Source organism: Helicoverpa zea, chromosome 19 (genome assembly GCF_022581195.2).
Source record: "Helicoverpa zea isolate HzStark_Cry1AcR chromosome 19, ilHelZeax1.1, whole genome shotgun sequence".
NCBI lineage: Eukaryota > Metazoa > Arthropoda > Insecta > Lepidoptera > Noctuidae > Helicoverpa > Helicoverpa zea.
Window position 1 is genome coordinate 6,089,635 of NC_061470.1, and position 20,447 is coordinate 6,110,081.

The 20,447-nt window shown below is 38.1% G+C and overlaps 3 protein-coding genes across 3 annotated transcripts in view; 1 reads left to right on the forward strand and 2 right to left on the reverse strand.

Annotated features, from left to right (window-relative positions):
* The window catches only part of LOC124639504 (ataxin-2-like protein), a 43,113-nt gene extending 28,080 nt beyond the window's left edge, over window positions 1-15,033 (forward strand). The window contains exons 13-19 of the mRNA XM_047176904.1: window positions 199-340; window positions 887-973; window positions 6,720-6,822; window positions 7,357-7,499; window positions 7,927-8,160; window positions 8,625-8,762; window positions 9,230-15,033. Of these exons, the coding sequence (XP_047032860.1) occupies window positions 199-340; window positions 887-973; window positions 6,720-6,822; window positions 7,357-7,499; window positions 7,927-8,160; window positions 8,625-8,762; window positions 9,230-9,280 (898 nt within the window). The 3' untranslated portion in view covers window positions 9,281-15,033. The remainder of the gene's footprint in view (window positions 1-198; window positions 341-886; window positions 974-6,719; window positions 6,823-7,356; window positions 7,500-7,926; window positions 8,161-8,624; window positions 8,763-9,229) is intronic.
* On the reverse strand, window positions 3,137-4,410 carry LOC124639535 (retinol dehydrogenase 14-like). The gene has a single exon (XM_047176952.1). The coding sequence runs from the start codon at window positions 4,260-4,262 to the stop codon at window positions 3,336-3,338; it is 927 nt and encodes a 308-aa protein (XP_047032908.1). The 5' UTR covers window positions 4,263-4,410; the 3' UTR covers window positions 3,137-3,335.
* A 109-nt stretch (window positions 15,034-15,142) lies between the features above and the next one.
* Window positions 15,143-20,280, reverse strand: LOC124639515 (vacuolar protein sorting-associated protein 45). The gene is made up of 9 exons (XM_047176927.1): window positions 20,075-20,280; window positions 19,250-19,448; window positions 19,016-19,165; window positions 18,571-18,830; window positions 18,058-18,192; window positions 17,484-17,624; window positions 16,927-17,064; window positions 16,351-16,608; window positions 15,143-15,894 (listed from the first exon to the last, which is right to left on the reverse strand). Exons 1-9 carry the CDS (start codon window positions 20,165-20,167, stop codon window positions 15,553-15,555), a joined length of 1,716 nt encoding a protein of 571 aa, XP_047032883.1. The 5' UTR covers window positions 20,168-20,280; the 3' UTR covers window positions 15,143-15,552.
* Window positions 20,281-20,447: the final 167 nt, after the last annotated feature.

The following is a 20,447-nucleotide window of genomic DNA, read 5'->3' on the forward strand; positions in this document are numbered from 1 at the left end:
CTGTTTGATTACGTAGGATTTCCTCCCCCTCTATTGTATGTATAATACAGCAATGTAACTTTCTGATTGGTGTTCATGCTGTTTATGTCCTATTTCCATGTCTATACATTCTTACTTTTGAAGGCAAATTAAGACTTTTTCAAGAATATTTACCCTAAAAAACTTAATACTCAATATATTTTTTTTATTGTTTCCCAGACCACACACGCCAGGCACGCCATCGGGCGTGGGCGTGGGGGTGGGAGTGGGCGTGGGCGGCGTTGGCGTGAACCTGGGCGGCGTCAGCGTCATGGGCCCCGGCGTCAGCTACGTGCCCGCGCCGCACCCGCCGCCACCCATGGTATGTAGCACCATCATCATCTTCAGAACCTTTGCCCGACTATGTTGGGATCGACTTCCAGTCTAACTGGATGCAGCTTAGTACCAAGGAGCAACTGCCTATCTGACCTCAACCCAGTTACGGGGGCAACCAAATACCCATTAGTAAAACTATTTCAAATACATACTTTAATTATTCTACCTTTTTTGATAAAGCTCTGGAAGCGATCAGTCACCAGTGGCTGCCTATAATGATATTTAAAATAATGATAACCAAACCATAACCTGCTGTCAAATCGTCGATTTAATCGATGGGCGGTAATTTCAGGACTTCTACATACCGCTCATTGCTTAAATCTGTGATTTGATAACAGAAAATATTTCGGCAACTCAACGTTAGAATACTCCTTACGAAATGAGTAGTATTTATTCATTTTCCAAGTAAATTAACAAGGACAGAAGCTACTGAAACACCATCCTACTCTTATGCACCTCAGTCTACAATATTCTAAGCAAATTGTTATCTTAAAGAGCTATATAACGTAGTGTGCAGCAATGCTACCCACAGGTGGCGGCCGTGCCGTACGCGATGATGGCCGCCGCAGCCGCCGCCGCTCAGCAGCCGCCAGCGTACCTGCCGCATCCACATCCTGCTGTGAGTAACCTTTATTTTTGGAGTATGTAGCTTTAGCACGAAGAAATTGTACCTCGAGAGGATTGATAGTTTATTAAAGTCTTGAAAACTCGACCGAGATATGTTTGAATTTGAAGGTGTTATTAAAAGTCAAATTAATGATAGGGTAATTTTGTTTTGGGTCTTGAACGCGCCTGAGTGGTTGAATGAGAAGTTAGGATGGTCCTGGGAAAAATAAACAGTATATTTGTTGAGAGGGATTTTGATATGTAAAATTATTCGTGCTAAAGCTACAAGTCTTTTGTAAACCTTCTATTATTATTATCTACAAATATCGAAATCAGTGAAGATAAACTAGATTACAATTTTAGCCAGAATTCATTTACATCAATATCAGAAAATCCTAGTTCAAGGGATATTTCCCCTTAATTATAATAAACAGTATAATAAATATGGTATATGGCGACGTCAGATGGAGATGGGCTGCGACTGCCGGCAGTACGCGCCGCCTATATTCATGCTGCCCGACAAGCGAGACCGCCCCGACGCGGTGAGGCTAGCGGATATACGGACTGTGGAAATATTTGTCACAATTACTTACATTTATGAAGTTATTTTTAAGATAGAAGGCATGATAATGGTGCCTAATAGGGCTTTAGCGTGTTGACTTCAGCCATACGTTCTCAAAAGTCCGTGAATGGTTAGGACCGGTGCAGAATAACGGACAAACCATTGTCGACACTGTCGTCGGTGCAATAATTTCTAAAATCAATTAAATCAACTGTGACAGGAACAGCATCTAAGCCTGTACGTTCGAAGTTATCATAATTGATTTTTATAATGACGAATTTCTCACTGCAAAAGCGCTGCGCCGTATTCATTCTTTATGTGACGGCTATATTTCCTTAACAAAAATTCTTAATTTAATATAATAAATACCTAAAGGTATACAATGTACTTGTCACAAATAAGTTCCACATCCAATATTCCGACCGCGTGCAGTGTTGTGTTCCGCAGTGTGTCGTAACATCGTCATACAATCAGGCTTCACTCGTTGACTGCCTGGCTAACCCAACACCACAGATGCTGTTGTAAATGGATATTTAACTTCCATAAAATAAGGTGACTATCACCTAAGAGCATACGGTCCACATCATAGGGAGAGGACTAAGGCCGGACCGCTTGAAGCAGGCAGGGGCGACAGCTTCAAGCTGTCGACCACCTGAATCAGTTGCAACTGCTCGAGCGGTTTGTGTTTGTGCGTAAGTTCGCTGTGCAATCGACAGCTTGGTCGCCCCTGACTGCTTCAAGCGGTCCATGTATTAGCGGCCTAATATCTGAATGTAGTTAAGTATCCATTTGCTACGTAATCTGTGACCAAGTTATACAATCGCAGGGGCAATAACTGTTACCAAACAACGCTAATGCTTTCGAGTGGTTTTCGTTTCATTTAAATAACAAAGAAGTATGTTGTAAGTTAGCCAAGTGATAGTCTGATTTTATTAGAGACACTTTTTAAAAGCACTGTTACCAGTTACACGTTTTGAAGTGTTAGAAATGTAGGAATGTGACTGTTGTCCATAGAACACAGTAGACAAGCACATGGGTTCAAACACTTTATGCACCCATGGAAATTAAAATATAAAACTACGATTAAATTATGAATGAATCAAAATAATTTGTGAATTTATACATATAGTAAAGATGAACCAATCTTGAAATTAGATAAACATTAAAATATTATAAAAACAAGGCTTGACAATTAAAAAGATACATACCTATTTAAAATAGGTACCGCGGATGTTCCCGCTTGACAATCAAAATGGCAGTTCTCATTATACGATTGTCAAGGTCGTGAACGCCTTTTTAAATTAACAAGTCTAAAAACCCATAACCAGTTTGCCATAGTGTCTCAATGTTAACAAATAAAAATATAGGTTTTTATTCTCTTATATTTTATATATGAAGATACCGGTTATAAGAAGGTCAGTTGATTTCTTTATTCAATGTGTGTGAAGAAAAAATATTATGTAGAACATAATTAAAAAAACTATTCTTTGTTAAAATAATAAGTAATTTTTTAGCAAGGTTAGTGATTAATTGCTAAGTGGCCCATTTTGATTGTCCCAATTTAATCCCCTGTACATCTAGAATACAGAATGTAAATATGAAATAATCACAACATACGCATAAAAAATAATTTATTCATAAAATACTAACATAAATGTTGTTTGCAGTGGTTTTTTTTATGTTGGTTTGTTTTCAGTGCACTAAACATTAATAAATTACACTTTAACCGAAATTGATTTCAGAACACAACTATCAGTCATTTTGAACTTACAGCCAAAATAAGCGTTCAAGTTTCAATTACGTTATTTATGATCTAAATTTGCTCCTCTGGTTTTAAACCTACCATCTGTTCAGACATTTCCCATAACTTCGCAGCTAAGTCCTCATTCCTCGCCTTCATCCCCATATATCCTTCCTTGCAGTCCACAAAGTACCCCCCGGTAATATGATCACAGTCATCAGAAATCGCCAAAAACAAACTCGTCTGAGCACCTTCTATAGGATTCTTGAAGAACGTATACAGTATCATAGTACGTAACTTCTCTAATATTGTCGCTTTGTAAAAGCTCGTGTTGACATGTCCTGGGTGCAGGCTGTTGACAGAAACGTCACTGTCTTCTAACCTTCGCGCCAACTCGTTACTGAACAGTATATTGCACAGTTTACTGTCGCAATATGTCCTCATGAACGAATGTGGGCTGTTTAAATCACTGATGGTGCCAAACCTATGCAGCGTAGACGTCACAATAATAATCCTACTTGGCGCAGACTTCTTCAGCAAAGGCGTTAGTAGAACAGTCAGCAGAAACGGTCCAAAATGATTGACCTGCATGTCCCGGATCAAGCCGTCTTCAGTCTTATCTCTGTGCACGCCACTTGCGCCGGCGTTGTTGATCAAAATATCCAATTTAGCTTCGGAATTTTTGAAATCCTCGACAAACTTCCTCACTGAGGCGAACGAGCTTAGATCCAGATGCATATATCTTACGCTTCTATTTTTCGTCTTCTTGATAATGGATTGTACTGCATTCTGTCCCCGTTCCTCGTCACGACAGCCTAAGATCACTTTGGCGCCTCTCCTGGCGAGTTCCAACGCGGTCTGGTACCCAATACCACTGTTCCCACCGGTCACGATTACCACCTTCCCGCTCATCACTTTGTCCGAATAACATTTCCCATTTGTTATTTTGTTGTATGTTTTTATTAGGATCATACCCAAAACTAGCCACACCAACCACATTTTGGCACAATTATGTAAATTTTATTACAAGTCAAACTTCTTTTTTGTAATGGTCTGAGACATTAGCACAGATCCAATCACAATATCATAGTGTGTTTGTGTGAACGGAGTGGTGTTCGCAATGTCACTGAAAGATTTATCAGTTTAAATGTCAAATCATGTGAACGGTCTAATTATCAGCCGCGGCCGCGTGGCCGTTATCAAATTATCGCTATCCATTCTATAATGTAAACAGAATCTGTCGGTCCGATTGTTTGGGAACGGTCAATTACATTTCGAGTTCAAAGATGCAACTCAACTGATTCAAGAATATTTTAATTACCAATTATTTTTATACCAATTATTCCTCTGTCAAATGTTGGTTGCTGTGATCTGAAAATAATTTGCTACATGTTGATATGAACGATTATTACTCTCTATCAGAAGTTTATGTACGATATCAGGCAGATATGCAACTGTCCAAAATGTGGACCCAATTATCTGATAACCATTTTAGGTAATGGTCAATGTTCAGAGAAAGTTTGTCAATGTACCTTTTTAAGTAAAATAAGAAATGAGCTCCAATACATTCCAAGTAAATAAACTACATATAGTTAGCTAAAATACAAATAAATTACGTACTTGCGGTCACCGGTACATTTAAAGGTGGAATATTATAATATTACGCCCACTAGCCGTTCCGTAGTGATTGAATGCGTGCTAGATCAAAGTTCGCGACTCCACCATTACTGATAAACAGAAGCATACCGGAATCATCTCACAATATAATTACATATTATGTTATTAAATTAATTAGTATACGTTTCCTGGGTTTGTGTGTTTTAATCGTTGCTTATTATTCTATCAAAACATTGATCTTCCTTTTGGTAGGAATTAGCTCTCACTGTGGTGTTCTTCTGCAAAATTGCACACTAAGAAGAACATTTTCCAAATACCTACTATAGTTGGTATACTTAGCTGGTAATTTGGAATTTAAGTAGGTAGATAAAGAAATAAGACAATTTTCTATCCTCATATTATATAAAAAAGCATGTATTTTATTTTATTTTATTTGGGAAAACAAACGATACCACATTACATAGTTCTGTGTATAAAAAGTAACAAGAGGTTGTTTTAAACAAAATCAATGCAGTAACAACAACATTTTCCACATATTAACAAACAAATATATGCTATGAGAAAACCTTATTGCTAACTTAGTAATAATAACTAATCTAACATCTTTGCAGTTTCAGACCACTAGACCAATCAGGCTCTACATAAAAACATCAATGTCGTTCGGTACATTAATAACTTTTATGCGAAAATCATTTCTCTTTAAAGTTAATAGATCAATATCCATGAAATGTTCATTGTACAATCGCATGAGTCGTCCAATGGGTGCTTACCCGCGTTTGTCCGGTGTGGTGCCTGATCAAACAACCGGTAAACGCGCACTCCACGACGATGAATTGATCTTGGGACGACAAATTTTACATCATTGCCTAGTTCTATGCAATTTAATTTGTTATGAAAAAGATCATACAAGATCATTATTTGCAGAAGCATTCGTCTCTTCTCAAGTAAGAGTAAATTATACTTAACTAAAAGGTTGTTATAAGGCAAACGCGGCAGTTGGCATCTGAATTGCATGGTCCGTAAGAATTTTCGCTGTACTCTTTCAATGGCCATTTTATATTTTTGATATAGGGGATCCCATATCAAACAAGCGTATTCGAGCTGGGAACGAATAAGAGACCGGTACAGATGTAAAAAAGTGCTTGGACGCCTAAAGTCAGTTGCTACTCTGGTAACAAAGCCATACATTTTAAACGCTTGTATGTATCACCAATTACAGCATATCTACTTGTAGTTTACACGACGATACAGTAATAAATATTGATTAACACACGGATATGTTTATCTAGGTATTTACTTGCAATCTCGGGTTATCTAAATAATGTGGGGATATTGCAAAAGAAATTAACGACCGTATGAAATCTGTTGCTGATTGACGATAATAAGAGATCATCGTTCATAATCGTTTAAATGTATATTTTGTCACCGATATTTATGAAAAAGAACTGACAGAACTATATCTGAACATTATTTTGCAACTAATTGTCACCTAATCGTGAAAGGAATGACAGGTCTCATAGTTTCTGCCTTTTCTTCTCTCATACGAAACCACTAGGGTTGTTCTTTCTAATACTTTTCCAGAGAGCCTGTACAAGAAATAATTTAATAAATATGTAAATAAAATGTCCTTTGAAGTATTCATAACCGTGTTACTGCAAGCATGTTACAATAGAAAGTCTTACCCCCGCACTCAGAGACAATGATTAATGTAGTCACTCCTTAGGGTTTCTTTGACAATGCGTTACTAAGAAGTGACTTAAGTAATCATTCAATGTCTCTGAGTGCGGGGGTGAAAACTCATGCCATGAATAGAATTTCATGATGATGATCTGTCTCCAGCTTGCATATGGAGCCATGGGCGGCGGCGGAGGAGTGGCTGGCGTCACGGGGGGAGGCGGACAGCCCCCCATGCAGTCACAGCAACAGAGAAACTTCAGGAAAGGTATGGGAACTCATTTTAGATACATAAATATTGTAACTGGATAAAAATGATGACATTCCGTCAGTTGCAGAAAGATCCATTAAAGTTAGAGCTTCTTTAAATCCATTGCTGACTCTTTCTTTGTTAACAAAATAAAAAGTGTTAGTGTTAGCGATCTATTTAAGGAAGCTTTAATTTAAATGGATTTTTAAAGAAGTAAAGAGCGCTTTCAAGCTAACGAATTTTCCGTTCCTTTTTACTCGCGTATGGTTTTTTCGTCGTATTGGATTTTGGACATCAGTCAGTTGTCGAACATTAATTTAAACTGGAACCGCGCGAAAGGTTTTCTGGCGCGACACCTTTCAATGCAAAAAAAAAACATATTTTGCTCGGCAGAAAGCCTATCGTGCTCAAAATAAGCTAGTATGAAAGCGCTCAAATTTGTATCCCCAATTACTAGTTAATTTTGATAAATAAAGATACTTTAAATATTGAAAAAGTAAGACCACACTTTCGAGGCTTGGCCTCCGCTGGTCTAAAGTGTTGAGTGTGTAGTGGGCGTAGGTTCGGGCATGCAGGTGGCCGCCGCCACGGGACAGCCGCTACTCGCGCCGGCGCCCATGCAGCAGTTCATGCCGTACCCGCATCCACATCCCGCGCCTCATCCCGCGCAGCCGGCGTTGCAATATCAGCATATGGTGAGTGTTAACGTATCTTCTTATTTTCAGTATTCTGGAAAGCGCCTAACAGTACTTTTTTGGATAAAGATTATGATTATGAAGTCTGTTTTTTGACCGCTTTCAATGTTAAGACACTGGTGAGGCAAGATTAGTTTATTAAGTAGTAATTTTTTTTTATTGCATTTATGACCATCAGTGTTGGAATTTATTTAATAGGAATATATTTAGTTTTGTTATAAGATGTTGCCTATTCACGCATAAAATTTTTACTGCTACAGTCATCATTTCTATGACTGCAGGCTTTCTTCTTAATTTTAAGAGGAAATGTTGTGTCTTCACATTGATAAAAATTATGAATTCTTTCTTTAGAGGCTTAAATAACGACGTTTCAGAATTTGTTGTACAACTGTGAATCCTATATTTAAAACTATCTCCATGCTTACAGGTACGCATGTACCACGGCGGCGTCGGCGGCTCAGTGGGCGCAGTGTCAGGCGTGGGCGGCGGCGGGGGCGAAGTCCCCGTGCAGACGCAGGTGGGGTACGCGCCGCCGCCCGCGCCGTCCCCCGCGGCCGCCTCTCCCGCGCTCTACCCGCCGCCCTCGCCTGCGCACACGCCGCATCCGCACCCGCATCAGCATCCCCACCCTCATCATCACTTCCAGCAGCCGCCGTTCCAGGTACGGACTCTTGAAGCTATAGGGGTGAATTTTAAGCAGTGCGCAAAGAAAGTGGTGGTTTAGTATCAATAACAAAACATAAAATCAGCAAAATATATACACTATTGTTACGCGCTTGGCGCTGCGCTAGCGTCAATAAACGGTTTCGCGCAGCCGCTGTGCCTACTATGACGATGAAAATAAAAATATACGTATCTATAAAGTTGACAAACTTTGTGCACTGTATAAAATTCATTCCTGTATAGGGGGGATTTTCAGGTACCAAACAGTCTTCGTAGCTTCTTGTTGTGTACTGTTTTTTTGTTATGCATCTGGTTTTTCCATGGCAGGCATTATTTTACGATCAATCTTAAATTCTATCTGTTTGGTGATAACATCAATCATATGAAACTATGGTTTTCATTAAAATGTGATTGCGTTGTAAATAAAATATAAATTATAAATGTTGGTGTTGTGGTGTACAGGCGTACCACCAGGTGCTGTGTCCGCTGATGGGCCCGGGCGGGTCGGGCGCCCACCACCACCACCACCATCACCTCGCCTACCTCAACCACGCGCCACCCACCGCGTCGCCGCCGCAGCCACATCCCCACTCGCTACAGGTAAGCCGAGTCCCCACGACCTAAGTCCTGCCCTGTCTTGTGTGTGACGTCAAAACTTCGTTAGCTAAGGTTGATTATAGAGAAATGTTGTGTGATGTTGCGCGTTCCTACAATGTGAATGTTAATCGTTATCCGTTAATTATGTCTTAAGAAAATAAATAAAATACCTAATTAATAATTGGATTCCCACCCGAGCGGTCGACGAGACAACATCTCTTGAAGGTGCCTCGTGAATTAATGAAACACGTGTCGAGAGTAATGTTGATTCAATATCTCACTAAATATTCTAAACGACAGACATATTTTTCCTAAAAGGCACATGCCGGCGGCATAGCCATAGGGTCCTTTGGATTGGGCGGCTTGCCCGGCGGCCCTGCCGCCGTCACTGTGTTTCTTATCATGTAATGTGATGAATTTAGTTGTACGAGTTGTTTGTGTTGTTGTAACGCAGTGATATCCCCGCGCAGGGCGTGCTGGTGCCGGGCGGCGGCGCGGCGCCGGGCGCGGGGCACGCGTAACGCGGCGGCGCGGCGGCGCTGCGGGGGCTGCGCTGCAGCCTGCGCCTGTACGCGCGCCGAGCCCGCGCCGCGCTGCCCGTCTTCAAGTGTCACTACTCCGCACACTACTCCTTCTCCAACTGATGTGTCTGTCTACCAAATAAGTTATTCTCCTCTAGTGTAATAAGGATGAAGTGTCGCCGCCGCGCGGCCCGACGTCTCCGAAAGTGTTTTATTGATGGACGGTACTTCACTACTGCTGCTGGCAGCGTCACATATGTTTTGCGGTCTCGTACGAAAACGTTTCGCTAGCACGAAACGCATATTACTAATTATTTATAAATCTATATCCACGAAATTTTGATCATCAAAGTTTTGACCTAAATTAACTCTAAAACAATTCGGTGAAACAAAATTTGTACAAGAAGTGCACTTGCAAAGCTTTTTTATGTAATATATGTAACGTATGTCCGTAGAGACTTTGTGGAGGTAGTACGACGCGGGAAATCTACGAAGGTTTAATTAAAAATGCGCTTCTATCCCCACTGTATGTTGTTACATTAGGAAGCGGTGATTTTGGAACTATAATTTTTTATCAAAATTAGCACGTAGACTAGGAGGCCTTCATTTTGTAATAAAAACAAGCGTCGTCAACTGTCACGTAAGATATCGGTACTTTTAGCGCCATCCAAATATTTGGCGATATTCAAGTATTTATGTGAGCTCTCACGGCCAGCAGTGACACCGGTCACATAGGTTTTCTAACTTTAAATACAACGTAAAGTAATAACTTGTATGCCTTCTTCGTATCGATACGTTCATTGCAATAATTGATGTTTTATGATGTTTTTCGAAAATTTTACTCGATACTTTCACGTGGCAAATTATTTTCGACTTTTAATTGTTATTGTTTGTGTTATAACTGTAGTGAATATCATCAGACCTAGAACAGTTAATGTAAATGAGATGAAATTATACTTCTTGGATATTTTATGTACTGCTTTCCCCACTCATCGTAATTTAAATGAAGCTGAATATTGTGATATATACCAAAGATATGAAAATCATCTTTAACAAAACATTGTTGCAATTAACAAATGGGATACCATCAATTATTGAACAATTTAAGAAATGAGTTCAATTTTGTAAAAAATTAAGTTGTCACGTGAATATTGGGGAATGTATTTACTTCGAAATAATATGAATATCTGACAACATTTTCAAATGCTTTGAAAGTGTTGTCAGTGCTGCCATTCACATGAAACACTGTTAAATACTTTAGTTTAGAGGCGGGGAGTATAAAACTTGTTTAAGTATGTATGATTGTTTGTTTGTATGTTTGTAAGTATACAAGTCTTGTACGGACGGAGTGCGGTCCGCCCTCGCACAGGCCCGGGGGCGGACATATGTATTATAATTAGATAATTCACTCTCTATGCTTATCGATGAACAACTGCGGGGAATTTGATAAATGAACTCTTCTGTTTGTTATATCTATTCGAAGGTTGACAACACCTCGCTAAGTAAGGTGCTCGTCACATTTATATAAAAATATTACGAAATAAATCGAACTAAATATCATAATAAAGTTTGATACAAAATACTCTACTATTATTCATAGAAATTTATATTAAAAATGCATGATATTTAACGGCAAAAAAAAACTTTTGTACTAAATGTATGTGTTTATCAAATTCCCGCGGTGAGCGGTCGGTAATGTTTGTTTCCTCGTTTGTAACGACGGTCGCCATTCTGAGACAGCGGCCAGTTCGTTAGCGTATTTATTTAGGTTTAGGGTTTATTATTGTGAAGGTACCCTCCGCGATTATAATTCCAAGTGCTCCGATAGCACTTTAAAAATGTTAATTTATAAATTGGCAAATAGTTACTTTGTAAATTCTTAACTATAAAATGCTGGGCTATGTTTTGGATGTCAGTTCGATTAGAAAGATGAATTGTTTTTCATCGGACACTTCAAATAAGTATCGGGACCATCCTAGATGCTCAATGTTAACTAAGATATGACGTCACTGTCTCACGAGTCATTAGTTCTATTTTATTTTATACATTTGCAGCTTTTGAATAGGCAACGACTTTCATACGGAATGATACAACACTCCAAAAATAAGTATCACTTTCGTAGGTTATATCTTATTGAAATTGCTATTAATTTGCTATTTTGCTGCAAATATTGGTGGCCAAGCGCTGTTAATTCTTCTTAAAAGAAAATAACAATTAGCTAAACAATTTGTAAACGTTCCTTCGATGTGGAAATGTAAGTGCGCCTCTCCAGGCAAGCGTCAGTAAACTCAGCCCTTAATTGTAGAATATCGTAAAGAACTGCATAATATAATACGTTTCACGAGTCGCCGAGACTCCTATCGTCCTTGTAGAGGTCACGGGGTGGATAGATCACAAATAAAGTTCGCTAATTATTTCCCGTAGATTTGTTTTTTGCGTCGCAGAACACAAAAGCCTCATATTATTTAACTTGCCACATGAAAACGAGGCCAGTCTTCTGAAATTCACCACCAATTATAATTTAAGTTATGAAACTTTATTATATTATTTTGTGTTCCCTTTATTCAAGCGTAACGAATATATTGTGCGAGTCGAAGGTTCTTATTTTCGTAATCGATTTCAAAGTAAAATTGCTTTAAATGCGAGGTCATACAATAGTGTTATTTAAGCACGTAACATAATGTAAACTGTTTAGTTTTACTGCCAGTACCTTATAGATATGTGTGAAACTTGAACATATGGAGATATATTATTTTATTTTATAAAACGGCATCTACATATTTCCCTATGTAAAAATTGTATATTTATTATATGACAAGTTAGTTACAAGTATGATTTTGAAATGATCATGTGATTCCTCGTGTTTATGATATTTTTGGAAGCCCTCTACTTACTAGCTAAAACCGAGATAAAGTGAATGTCATATAATATTTCTAGAGCAGTTTAAATGAGTGCGGCTTTCTAAAACATTGTAGACTCGTTCGTGTTTCAAGGAATTGCAACAGGATGCGTTTCAGACGCAAGTAGGTTTGACAATAAAAATATAAACTTTGATAGGTGTAAGGAAGATAAGATGCTAAATATTTACGACGAAACTGACACTGTTCACATAAATTAACGTCAGAATTGTCACAAATGCGTCATCGGATATATTTCGTTAAATAACAGTAAGGCTCAGAAGATTTGCACAATTGAAAACGTCCCCCCAATAGTGTCGGTAGTGATGTGTAAGTTGAGCTTGAATGGAGGGTCGTATATTGGTCAGTATACAAGTGTGGCATCAAGGGGAGCTAAGTCCATGACCTCCGCGCGGTGCTCCCTGGGTAGCGCCAAATGTGGACGATGACATTCACATTCTTTTGTAACTCATTCGCTAAATTGTGTATCCGTGGAGTGCATCCGACCTCTTCCCATTTGTGTATAAGCGCATTCCTTCCTTCTCTAAACATGTATCATCCACATAAGCCGATGATATCAAATGTAAAAGATTTACACCGCAGAAAAGGTATAATTTTTGTAGATTTAAAGTAATTAAAATAGACATATTTATATAAATAACTCTGCAGATTACGATATAAAAATGTGTATATATGTAAATATACTATGATGTAAAAGGGAATAACTAGTGACCTTTCCCACAAATGGCTTATATTCGTATTTAATTTGTGATGTATAAAGTTTTTTCGACCATGTTAACATAATAAAAATATCACAAAAAAAAAGTTTGCGGAAAGGGCCTACTGGACCCATACCACGTTCATGACTCTAGTATGGTTAAATGTAGTTATTTCTCTCGAGAACATGGTATGGAGTCTCGTGTACTGTTTTATTTTATTCTTTTTTTTCACTTTTTTTTTTCTTTGTTTTAATTTAAATTTTTATCGCGTGAGTGGATCCACCGCGTAAGTTTGTTGCTAAATGAGAGTATGATAAATAATAAAAAAGTATGTGCGTGTGTTGATTGTTGTGCGCCATATAAATATTATCGATATATTTTTTGTGTGAAGTGTCACGACTGGTGGCGCCGATATGTTTATGTTTTAGCTAGGGATATTACTTCATTTCTCATAAATTTCTACGTGCTTACGAAAGACGTTCGAGTTCCTTTGGCCACATTATATTGTAATGGTTGTGGTATAAATTTTTATAAGATTCCCATAGTATTGGAATAATGGAGAAAATGCAACGATATTTCAAAAGCCGTAATGTACTTTGTCGTGTATTATACATCCCTAACGCACATGATGTAGCATTTAGATTTCAAAGGAATGGACGAATCTGAGATCTGATTGTAATTCGCCTTCCATGATTAAAAACGATCAACTTGATAAAATACGGGCGTAAGCTCGTCGCTGACTAAGATAAAGGAAATAACTCCATTGTGCCTTCAGCAATGGTGACAGGACTATTCGATCACGACTTGACTACACTACTGTGACGTATCGTAATCAATGACACCGGTTATACTTGCAGTAAACAGCAGTTGTGCAGACAATACTCTAGCTCACATTCCTTATTGTTATTGAACCTAAAAGTCAATTTTGTCTACTTTAGATAATGTGGAAGATTAAAATTACAATTCTTCTAGATCACAATCCGGTTTTGTTAAGAAAAAAAAATATTTTTATGGAATAGTGTATTTATATGGCATTGACATTGTACTTCGAAAAAAATAGACTGTCAGTGTTCTAATGATAATAATATAGTTTAGTCTATTATTAAGGATCAGAACAATATACCTAGATCCAGTTTTAGTGTAAGAAATGTCTGAACAACTACTGTTTGCTAATGCCGCTTTATTTGCAAGTGGCAATTGTGTTCAATGTACTGATTTAATTTGTTAGTTTACTTTGCATATTTCATGCTCAGAACATGTCTGCAGCTAACCGGGTTTGATCACTCAACTCAACATTGTCACTTGCCGTAAAGCGTTGTTGAACCTTCAATCTTATCAGTTTTACGATGAACTCACTAAAAATGATAGTTGAAGTTTCAGTCCAATATGAGCAGCTCATACAATTTTTACCTCGTATAAGGCACTTTCCTATTATGTAAATATTTGTTACCGACTCGTGTCGGCGCGGACGATTCGTAAACCCATTGTATGTATAGATAAATACTATGAAATTGCCTTATAGATGTGCGTGTCGCCCTGCGGGGATTATGTAAGAATGTTACCAACGTGCGAACCTAGTACTTGACATGTTAACAAAATGCTAAATTAATCACATGGAAATGATAATTCACACCACAGCAATCTATCGACAATTAAAGTAGCATTTTGGTAATATTTCAATAAAGAAGGTGTACATTTTGTAAAGACTGAAGGGAAATAATGATTGTGGAAGTAAGCAGAGATAATTGTGAACTGAAATTGGTTTTTATAGGAGTGAACTATGGAGCCTAAAACTCTATTGTATATTGCAATTTGTTCGACGCGAATCAGTAGAATCTAAAGAATGTTCAACAACATTACTTGTAGTAAGTATTTACGTATGTATCGTGATGAGCTAGCATTCTACTGATCCGAGTTGTAACATGATATTGTATGATAATTGCTGCTTAATTCCGCTTGTTGATGAACGATTTGATTTGTGAAAAATGTGCTTTTTTTGTGAGCCCCACAGAGGGCGTGTAAACAGGATTGTGCCAAAAGTGGTATGGCATCGTTTATCGTTTTTTGGGCACACAACACCTGTGTCGACGAATATTTTTCAATAAAAAAAGTAAAAAAATGTGTTTTGAACACAACAGTCCTGTGTTTTCATTTACATATCTCCCCTCTCCTAGTAACCATATAATATAGATAAATCTCGCAAGGAATAGTTCGAAGTGATAGCAAAGGATATGATAAGAACTTAATTTGAATAATAATTTAATTTATTAGCAGTGAATATATTATATAACTAAAATAACTTAAAATACATTATAAATCAACATTACACATTGAAATACAAAACATTTTATCTAATTCCTGATACTCTTTCTCTGATATTGCTTGCATACCTTACATTGCCATATAAAAGTCAAGTTATACATTTTTTATTCAAAGACCATTTATGTGAACTAAATGCAACAAGAACATTTCAGGTACCTTATACGTGCAGTAAATTATATCATCTTGGATCTTGTCAATCATACAAATAGTAGCGGCAATTCTAATCTCGTAAGCTTGCCTCAAAAATGAAACTCAATCTCAATTAATTCAATACTTTCCATTGTCATTTACAAGACGAGATCGGATATATTTAATTCAAGAACTGGGACTTAATTCAAACATTTCTAATATGCCTAGTATGCGTTCTATGCACCCCTTGCATAGCCGACTTCACTTCTTCGAAGAAAGACGTAGAATTGTGGATAGTCGTTCCTCCAAGCACTATCCTGACTCCTGGATACGTCTGGTTGATCTGATGTACGCACTGGGCCTCCTCGTAAGTGGCGCCCCCCACTATGAACACGAATATGTCTTGTGGGCGACGTCCGTAAGCGCCGTCGTCACCTCCCAAAGTCGGGTAGAGGTTCTCTCGAAGCTTGCCTTTGATTAAATCTTCGAGTGTATCTTTTAGTAGGGGTGTGTGTTGGGTGTATATGTTTTCTACTCCATTGAGACCCTGTAAATACAAAACAGTTGGTGAATATTTACATGATCGTACACATCACAATTTTGGACTCAATTTGCAGGTGGTCTCCAAAAATGTTCAGTTCTTGTTAACAATGGTAGACATTTTCCATCCGAGCCTTTTTCCCGACTATGTTGGGGTCGGCTTCCAATAAATAAAATAAATAATAATGGTATACAATGGTGCGAGAAGCCGAAAATAGATCTCAGTGGCGTGCACTTGGAGAGGCCTATGTCCAGCAGTGGACTGCGATAGGCTGATGATGAATACAATGGTGAAAAATGGTAGACATTTTCTGATGTTAAAACTGCCTAAGTGTATTTCCATTTTTAGTTTACTTCTTACTTAAGTTAGGGTTCCGCCGAAAAATGGTGAAACAGAAAAGGTCCCGAATTCGGGAACTGCTACTAAAGGACTGACTAATATCTGTCAAAAAATACTAATTACCTTGAACAGCCTCTTAGTAATCTTCACAGCATCCTGCAAGCCGAACAGATCGCTCTGTCTAGCATGAGCTCCTCCATACTCCAGGAGATTGACGACACCCTTGACCAGGTGTTCCGGAGCGCCTCGACTCTTCAGGGCTTCAATGAGGGAGGGCAAGGCATTGCTGGCGTGCTTCTCGTAGCGTAAGGCGTAGAGAGCTACTAGTTTAGCTGCGTCGTGGTGACGCACTGCCTCGTTTGATAGCAGGTTTTTCAGACGCTGTTGAGAGATGATAAAAATCGCAAGGTTAACATGACATTACTATAGCCAGCCGTGAAAGCCCTCCTAATTGGTGAAATCGTCAATTTTATAGCTATTTATGATTCGGTTAGCATTAACGTAATACAACCCACCCTAAAAATTCAAATGCAATGACCAAGAAATATATATCAAGGATATTTAACACAGCGGAACACTGACTGTGAGACTCCCATATGGTGACATCTCTAACCAGATTTATCTCCGTTCTAAAATACAAACGGCTCCTGAAATTTAGCATCTAATCCCTGCAAACAGATCCTCATAGCCAGGGTTTACCTGCAGATGTTTAACATGATCGCTCTGGCAGGAGATCTCCTGCTCGAGCTCGGACACTTCCAGCAGATGGTGACGCGTCACGCAGGACGACAGCTCGCCAACCACCGTCACGTGCTTCGTTACTGTGCCTGACATTTTCTAGAACATAATAAAATATTTATTAGATACATAGTTCGGAATACAGAAATATGAAATTATTAAACAAACTCTTCATTGTTCGTATGCTTGCTTGAACGCGTTTAGATTTCTAAGGAACTCATGGTCCAATTTGAAGATTGTTGCAGTGATTTGAGATTTGAAAATATCCGGTTTATCGAACAAGGCTTACTTTTATCCGGGAGCGCCAAGTAGTCCTCAAGGGGAGAGGGTGAGAGTGCTGCTTCCTTTATACATAAGATGGGCACTTTGTTGTCGTTGTTGTTAAAATGACTTATCTTGAAAATCTAGTGATTAAAATCCTACGATTTCCAACAGCAAAAAGCATTTAGATAATCTATATAGATAATTCTTAGATAAACAAAATAATCGTAATCATCATCTATCAATTTCTAACATACCTTGAACAGTGGGTAGGTTTCCACAAAGTTCTTCATGTCTGCGATGCTCTCGACCTTCTGATGACTCTTGGCTTTCTTCTGGAACTCGTCCATCAGCGACTTCATCGTCTGACCGATCTCGCCGAAGTTCGAGTACAGATTCTGAAAACACATACATGAGAATACATTGGTATAGCAAGCAGAAGTAAATGACTCAAAATATGATGTTAGCACATCAATATTGAATCCATTTTGTTATTAGACTATGCTAATATTATATAGCTGAAAAGTTTATTTGAATGAATCCCTTAATATTAGGACTTACAGGTTCAATTTTAAAATTCTTGCAGTGTTAGATAGCCCAGATATGGAGGACGGTTAAAGGCTGCTTTTTATGCAGGTATAAGAAGTAATTTTCACGAGACGCGGGTGAAATATAAATTGTACTGCTTGATAAAGAACTACCAAGTTTATGTTGCTCAAACATTTACAACAGTATAATACATAGTCTGCTTATTATTTAAATGCTGCCAGTAGCAGCCTCGAGACGAGCCTGAAGCAGTTAGCTAGTTAATATTTGCATAGATCAACTCACCTTGGCATAGAACTCGTCCTGCTCCGAGGCCAGCACCACCTCCTTGAAGTCCTTGTGCACGTCGGGCACGTGCGCCAGACTCACGCGGTTGTTGTTGATGCTCAGCAGCTCGTGCACCATCGCCTGGTATGTCCACTGTGAATGAGGAATATTAGGTCATTATCATGATATTTAAATTTTATCTTTACGAGTAAACACAATAGATAACGTCTTGCTTGTAGCGGCAGCTCCTCGTAACGGATAAGTTATGATCATGGACCACCCGAGACATAACACGTAAATATCATTTAAATCTGTCGAAAAATATAAGAAGAGTGAGAATGATTTAAACATAAGAAGTATGTATGTCTGGTCTTACACACCTAAAGAAAGTCAAGTTTGACAATGATCTTGTTACATCTCATCAGGAACTTCGATCTTGAGCAGAGTTCGATATTCTTCTACTCAAGATGAGTTCAGGAAGCCTCTGACTAGCCGGGACAACCTGGCCTTCAAATAAATTGCCTAACTTACTTGATTCAACAACGGTGTAACGGGATCATCTCTCCTATCCACAATCAGCAACTGTGGCGTGGGTATCTCTCCATTGAAGGGTATATTGTTATCTATGAGCACTGCCTCCCTGCGCAGTAAGTCTCGCACTCTCTCGGCGAGGCGCGCGCAGGGCTCCGAGGCCGCCTCGTAGCGGACCACGGCGCGACGCTTCACGGAGAGGAGTAGAGCAAGCAGGCCTTGAGCACAACGCTGCAGGTGATGCTGGTTCCATGACCGACCTGGGTAGGATTAAAAAAGGAATATCTTCAATGAGTTTGTATTAAATACTCTTATATGAAAAACCTAATAGTACTGGGTAAAGTTAATGTTTGAAATTCAATTTTTTTCTTGTAACTAGATTATATGTACTATAAACGTTGAAATGAGAGGAACTATACAAAAATATAAATGGCAAAATAATTACCATGCAAACATCCAACAATATTGAATGAGAACAGGTGTCTGTCCACAGCGAGGTAGTCAGCAAACACCTCCTGAACCTCTCTCACTGTCTCCTGCTCATCACACTCCGCCAATGTCTTGATATCAGCCTTGGATATTACATTACTGAAATCTAGAACCAAAAAAAAATTTTTTACTAAAAAAATCTAATATTTTATTCAATTTTTCATAAATTAACTATGTTCCTTCAACTTACAAATAAAATATACTCCATATTTTGGATATCTAAGTTCCCGAGATAGCAGTGAAATGTTTTCAGAGGTCGGTCGTACAAACACTATACATTTCATGTGCTTCATGTTGTCCCACTTTGAATGGCTGTCAATCCTCTCAAAAAGGTAAACCTCTTTTTGTAATATCTCTGACTGGCTGAACACCATACTGACAATGCTGGTCTGAAATAAAGAAAAATAACAATTGAAAGAATAGAACACAGAGTATTTGTTATTGACACTTGTCATTGAATTATAAGTGTCAATAAAATATTATTTTGTATAAATAAAACAAAAAACTTATTTCAATATAATTGCCACCCAAATTTACTAATGTGATATTCAGTAAGGAAAATAAAACTAAAAAAACTGCAAAATGTGTGCATGTGTAAGTTATTTACATTTTACAATTAGACACCTGTAACGCCTGCTGCACTGTACAAAAGGTTTCTTTAGAAGAAATTATAATCTTCTTGGATTAGTGCTACAGCTGCAAAATAGCTGAAACTTACATCATTGTTAGTGAGTTACTAACAACAGGTTTTCGAGGTTTATTCTTAAAGTTACTAACTGCCCGTATGCAAAACGATTTGTTACATGTTTATAGACACTAGTCATTGGAGCATACATGAACAGCTACTAAGATGACTAAAACTAATTTCACAACACACAAAACAGCAAGTATGTGGTCCTTTTAAGCTGTAAGGTATAGAATTGTCCAGTAAATAAACAGCCTGCTCCTGTATAATAATGCCCTCTTATGTAAATAATTGTGTTTATTGACAAAATCAATGGGGCGTACAACTTACTGTCTCCTTGTCCATGAGGATTACTTTCATTCCCGGCCCGCTCTCTTCCGTCATCTTGGTTATATACAATTTCACCGCTTGTATAACGTTCATTTTGTTATTTTAGTTAGTATTAGATAATTATAAATACAATTAATGCAGTTATTTTTTATTACAACAATTCACTAGAAAATACGAAATTGTTTTCATATTATAGTACTGTCACTGTCAACTTCATGACACATCTGGAAACTGTCAAAAAATTCACTAGGGATGGCGGTAAAGCCGAAAGAGCTCGAGCATAATAATAAAACAAGACCAATATCATAATATTAAATCCCAATATTTTACAGACTTCTCCAATATCTTGTAATAACATTGATCATGTGATGAA